This window comes from Oryza glaberrima, chromosome 4 (genome assembly GCF_000147395.1).
Source record: "Oryza glaberrima chromosome 4, OglaRS2, whole genome shotgun sequence".
NCBI classification, from domain to species: Eukaryota; Viridiplantae; Streptophyta; class Magnoliopsida; order Poales; family Poaceae; genus Oryza; species Oryza glaberrima.
Window position 1 is genome coordinate 30,371,043 of NC_068329.1, and position 6,520 is coordinate 30,377,562.

The following is a 6,520-nucleotide window of genomic DNA, read 5'->3' on the forward strand; positions in this document are numbered from 1 at the left end:
TACCTACACGAAAAAGAGTTCCCAACCTTCACTTCCCAACCTAAATCTTTCGAACAAATATGAGAGAACAGCATGCAACGTGGAAGAAATCACCCCTGCCAAAGCACTGCAGTGCCAGTACTGCATGCTGGCAAGGTCAAACCATCAGCCAAATGAAGACAATGGAGCTACTACAGATCATAAAAGATAAAACCATACAGCAATTTACCAGTATAGGCTGAATGAATTCCAAAACAATGTAACTGGCCATACCATCTGTATCTGACTCTGATATGGCGGTGCTCGCATTCTGCAGCGCTGCATAAGACCTTGATTTCTCATATTTTACATGCAGTGAGAAGGATCAGATGTGAAAAATGGAAAATGGACATATAAGATAGCACTAGCTGGAGCAAATCACTGAAAACAAATGCCCCACAAAAGTTCATTCATACCATAGCAGTAGCTGAAATTACAGAACATACAATAAATCTGTAGAAAAGCCGGTTATGTAACTGCTAGGGTGTTATCCTGAGGGTTTAAACCTACAATGCATTTTTTACATTGTGGTGATCTTGCAACCACCTTATGAAGAAAGGAAAGAGGATGATATGAACTATTACTTGAAGGGTGGCATGAGAAGGAAATTGAACTCTTGGCATTTCACGCTATGTAAATATTATTTACAGAACTAATCATCTTAAGAAACTATCAGGATGGATCTTGATCGATCAAACTGAAACCATTTAAGAACTTGACTGAACCTTAACCTTCAGCGATATGGTCAAGCCATTCGACTAGCTGCTGCGATGTTGGTCTTGACTTAGGAGCAGCAGTCACACAAAGCAGTGCTATCTCCAGGATTCTGATCAACTGGCTTTCATTCTCCTTGTCATATATGGTTGGATCAAATACTTCAGTTTCCCTGTCTTCCTTCTTCATCTGAAGCACCCAGGACACTACATCTCTGCTCCCTTTTGGCCTGCACATGTCCACAGGCCGCCGCCCAGTGAGTAGCTCCAGAAGAACAATTCCAAAGCTGTACACATCACCCTTGTAAGTAGCCACAGGTGACTGCCCATATTCAGGTGGAATGTAGCCCAAGGTTCCCACTACATCTGTTGTGACATGCGTCTCGTATGCGCATATGAGCCTTGCCAACCCGAAATCAGCCAAATGAGCTTCAAAGTTCTCATCCAAGAGGATATTGCTTGACTTGATATCTCGGTGCAATATATGGGGCTCACACGACAGGTGCAAGTATGCCAGCCCCCTTGCCGATCCCTGTGCAATCCGTAGCCTCTTCTGCCAATCCAGCAGGGCACCACCATCAGCCCTCTCATGAAGCCAGTAATCCAAGCTGCCATTCTCCATGTATGCATAGATCAGTAGTCTGTCATTGCCTATCTTGCAATAGCCTTCTAGCAGAACAAGGTTGTCATGCTGGGCACGTGATAGTGTTTCCACTTCAGCTTGAAACTCCCGCTCAATCTGAGAGTAATCGCCTGAAAGCCGCTTGATTGCAACTCTCCTCCCATCTGGTAGTGTTGACTTGTAAACAAGTCCAAAACCACCACAACCAACTATATAGGCTTGATCAAAGTTGTTGGTTGACTTCAATATATCTTCAATACCAAGATCCTTGTTGTTCTGGAAAAGCAGCACCAAGCTTGAGTTCGGAGACTCTGAGCAGTCATCAGCATTCGCTACTGCCTTTGGATTATGCTCCTGCATTCTTGAATGAATAATCCTTGATATAACCACAGAAGCAATACACAAGACAAAAATAACCCCCACTGCAGTACCAAGTCCAAGGGCCACAAGGGTTGCTTTGTTCTTCTTACGATGTGGTGCTTCCGTATCAGGAGAATTCTTTGTGCTGGAGGAATTCCGAGGAAAGTGTAGTGCATGATTGCCTGCAAAATCCTCACTAGTGAACGTGGAGAATTGGCCTCCTGCCGGGATATCTCCAGACAAATTGTTGTACGAAACATCAAACTTGGACAGAAAGTTCAGCTTCGTTAGAGATGATGGTATGCTCCCACTGAGATCATTGTGGGCTAAATCCAATATTTCCAAGCTCGACATATTTGATAACTCATCAGGAATTGGCCCAGAAAAATTGTTAAAGCCCAAGTCCAGCACATGAAGCTTCACTAGACGGCCAAAGGCTGGCAATATTGGCCCAACAAGCTTGTTATTTGAGAGGATCAGTGATGACGGGAAGCTACTGAGTTGGTTGTACTGCAAGCCTTTACCAGTCGAAGTCGAATTCTTCTTGACGAATAATGGGAGGTCTCCTGTTGATGCCTGCCCACTTGAGCCATTACTTGAAATTAAACTCTTCATCTGTGTAAAGGTTGCAGGAAGCTCCCCACTGAATGAGTTGTTGGACAGATCGATGTAGAAAAGACTGTCGAGGTTGCCTAACCATGGCGGGATCTCCCCATGCAAATTGTTCCATGAAATATCCAGCACACTGAGGCTCTTCAAGCTCTGCAGCCAAGGTGGAACCGTGCCCAAGAGTGCACAGTTCGCCAGGACAAGAACCTGCATTCTCTTGAACCCTTCGATGCCGTCCATTGGCATGGTTTCACCACCACGGAAGTTATTGGTGAGCACCAAGCTAGTTAAGTTGGGCAGGTGCTGCAAGACTTGCAATGCTGATGACAAGTTGGTAAAACCATTCCCCGTAAGAGAAAGGTATGACAGTGATGTCAAATTCTTGAAGCTCTCCGGTAGCTCCCCCTGAAGCTTGTTCCTTGCAAGGTTCAGCGTCCTCAACTCAGTGCACGAGGCAAGGCGAGGCGGTATAGCACCACGCAGCTTGTTGGTCCCAGCATCAAAGTTGTTCAGCCTCGTGAGCAATCTGCAGTCAATGTTAATCTCACCGGACAGCGAATTGTTCCTCAGGCTGACCACTCTAAGCATCGGGCAGCTCGACAGGGATAGAGGCAATGTGCCATTCAATTGGTTGGAAGCCAAGTTTAAGGACTCCAAGCTCCTCAATTTCCCAAACACATCAGGGATATTGCCATTGAACATGTTATATGACAAGTCAATCTGCATAATCTCAGTGAGGTTACCGAGGTCGTCGTCGAGGCTGCCGGAGAGCTTATTCTCCTGCAAACTTAGTTTTCTCAGCGCTGGCATCATGTACAGATCTTTGGGGAGGCTCCCAGTAAGGCCATTGCCATCAAGGAAGAGGTCGTTGAGCAGCTTGCACTGACCAAAGCCGGCCGGCACATCACCAGAGAAGGCATTCGCCGAGAACCGCAGGACCTTGACCGGCGAAGCGCAGAGCGCGGTGACGTTGATGCCGCCGGAGAAGGCGTTGCCGGTGATATCAAGAACCGTCAGGTTCGGCGCGCCAGGGAACGCGGGGTGCGGCCCGGTGAACCCGTTGGAGGAGACGTTCACCACCTCGATCGCCGGGAAGCCGCCCGCCGGGAACGCGCCGGCGAGGCCGTTCGCGCTGAGGTCGAGGCGCCGCAGGCTCGGCAGCCGGCCGAGCCGCGCCACCGCCTCGCCGCCGCGAAGCGAGTTCCGGGAGAGGCTCCGGTTGGAGAGATCCAGCGCCACCACCCTCCCGAGATCGCAGGACACGCCCGTCCACGAGCAGCAGGCGGCGTCGCCGGGGCCCCACCCGACCATCCCGGCGGCCTTCGTGTCCAGGCCATCGGAGAAGGCCAGGAGCGCCGCCAGGTCGGTGGGGTCGCACGTCTGGCTCTCGGAGCGGCCGCCATGGACGTGGAGCAGCACGGACACCACCAAGAAATGGAAGAACCAGTAGTAACCTCTCATCTCCGCCGTCGACGGAATCAGAAAATGAACCCCTTCTTCCTGCAGGGCATGAACAACTTCAAGAATCCAGGAAAACAACTCACACCACCTTGCAACGAGGCAGCATGAATCTAATCACCAAGAACGAACACGCTCGCAAGAGTCAAGACTCCTCCTCTGGGCAAGAAATCCAGGAGCGCAAGAACGGGAAATTCCCTCTCATTCCGTCCGCCACATGAGCTGGATCGCAAGATTGTGAGGCGCCGAAAGAGGAGGATGGCATCACAGGAGGAAGAAGAAGAAGAAGAGGAGGAGAGTGGGGGAAAGTCAGAGGAGAGAAAGAGACGGTTGGTTTTGACTCCAATGCGGCTCTCATCAGCAGCCGTTCTTCTTCCTCCCAACCTCTTCACCAGATTTGTTTATTCATTCATCGCAAACTTAAAAAAAATCAATTTCCTCTCTCTCTCTCTAAAGCTTTCTCGTGTCCTCTTTTCTCTCGCTCGCAGACTCGCTCACTGGTAGGCCGCACCAGTGCTAGTTGCGCATTTGATATGGTGACGCAAAGCAAAGGCGGGGGAAATTTAATAAGCGGCGCGTATTTTAGTGGAGAAAATGGGTGAGGAAAATAAATGCCGGGTACTTCGTGGGCTGCTTGGACTTTGAAGAGAGATAGACTGAGGGGGTGTTACATCGAAACGTTTCAACACCCGTATAAAATATTAAATATAGATTAAAAAATAAATAGTTATACAGAATGCGACTAATTTATGAGACGAATATTTTAAGTCTACTTGCTTCATGTCAACACCCGTATAAAATATTAAATATAGGCTAAAAAATAACTAGTTGTACAGAATGCGACTAATTTACGAGACGAATATTTTAAGTCTACTTGCTTCATGTTTTGATAATGTGGTGTTACAGTAAATATTTACTAATGATGGATTAATTATATTTAATAAATTTATCTCACGGTTTACTGACGAATTATGTAATTGGTTTTCTTTTAGTGTCTGAACTCCTCATATAACACCTTATATAATATCTTATATGACACGTCAAACTTTACACCTTGATCTAAACAGCCCCTCTTGGGCCGTGTTTAGATCCAAACTTCCAACTTTTTCCATCACATCAACCTGTCATACATACATAATTTTTCAGACACATCGTATCAATTTTAATCTAAACTTTTAACTTTGAAAGTAACTAAACACAGTCTTGAAGAAGAAGAGAAAGAGAAAGGGGCAGGTCAGAGTCTAAGTCGATGGCGACAGCAACGGGTGGAGCAATTGGTGGACGGGTTACTGCTACCACTAAGCTACGAGTAACGACGGGTCTGCGCTGCAACATCAATGCGTGGATGGATGGATCCGATGCTGCTGCTGGTGGTGGTAGAACTGTGGAGACAGTAGAGGATTATTTTTTCCCGATCATTTCACACATATTAATACATAGTAATAAAAAGACTATAATATATGTATTTTGGCCTGGTTTTGTTCCCAATTATTTCTTTAAACTTTCAATTTTTCCATTACATCAAAACTTTCTTACAAACACAAACTTTCAACTTTTCCGTCACATCGTTCCAATTTCAATTAAACTTTAATTTTGACGTGAACTAAACACTCTTTATCAAATTATATTGTAACTATTCTTTATTTATCTATTTTCAATGTAACTATTCTCTGTTTTCATAGACTCCAATGTAATAACTATTTAAAAATAAACTTATTTTTGGATAAATGGGAGAAAAAATGAATTTACTATGAAGCGATGAACTAAGTGGTAGTAACTGTTCACTTGCTCAGTATTAATATGAGTTTTTGCTTACGCTGGGAGAACCAAGAACAGTGGAGTATAATGTCCATCTTTTTTTTTTAAGAAAATGTCATGATACAAATTCCTGTGTTTTAAAGAAGACCACCATTGTTGTTGGAAAATATGCAATTTTTTATGTAGTTGCTGAAAATGTTCACTACATGTATGCACAAAATTTACTGTGGTTTTAGACCTGGTTTGATGCTAAATTTTGCCACACTTTCCGATCAGTTTTTCTTCTTTTGGGGGAATCGTATTTTTTTTTTTGGATTGACAATTGTGCTAGTTCTTTTCATTTTCTTCCCTGGATAATTTTTTCCTAATGCTGTATGTTTGGACTACATGTTCTAAGCTACTCCTTCCGTTCCAAAATATTACTAAAAGTTTTTGTTGGATGAGATATATCCTAATACTATGAATCTCGACAAGTAATATGTCCAAATTCGTAGTACTAGTATGTGTCCAATCCAACCAAAACTTTTTATATTTTAGGATGGAGGGAATATTCCATATACTAAGTTTATTTTTAAAATATTTAATTTATCACTATGACGAATAAGGCCATGTTTAGATTCCAACTTTTTTTTTCAAACTTCCAACTTTTCCGTCACATCGAAATTTTCTACATACAAACTTTTAACTTTTACATCACATCGAATTTTCCTACACACAAACTTTCAACTTTAGAGTCACATCGTTCTAATTTCTTCATACTTCCAATTTTGGTGTGAAACTAAACACAATCTAACCTGTTTCACGCTGTCTTAGTTAATGGCTGCCAGATTAATCCTACATTGACGAATTGATGAGATACTAGTACTACGTTAAACGGCTATGGTCATTTGCAGAATACTCCTACTACTCTATCCTAAAAAGAATCCAATCTTACCAATAAATCTGAACACATATGTATCTAGGTTCATTATTAGTATTGGTT

General features: G+C 43.9%; 1 protein-coding gene across 1 annotated transcript; it reads right to left on the minus strand.

Moving 5' to 3' along the window:
• Positions 1 to 400: 400 nt before the first annotated feature.
• LOC127771084 (phytosulfokine receptor 1-like) lies at positions 401 to 4,321 on the minus strand. Its single transcript, XM_052296906.1, has one exon. The coding sequence runs from the start codon at positions 3,781 to 3,783 to the stop codon at positions 745 to 747; it is 3,039 nt and encodes a 1,012-aa protein (XP_052152866.1). The 5' UTR covers positions 3,784 to 4,321; the 3' UTR covers positions 401 to 744.
• Positions 4,322 to 6,520: the final 2,199 nt, after the last annotated feature.

Excerpts from the sequence above, each read along its gene's own strand:
- LOC127771084 (XM_052296906.1), bottom strand. The coding sequence starts at position 3,783 with ATGAGAGGTTACTACTGGTTCTTCCATTTCTTGGTGGTGTCCGTGCTG.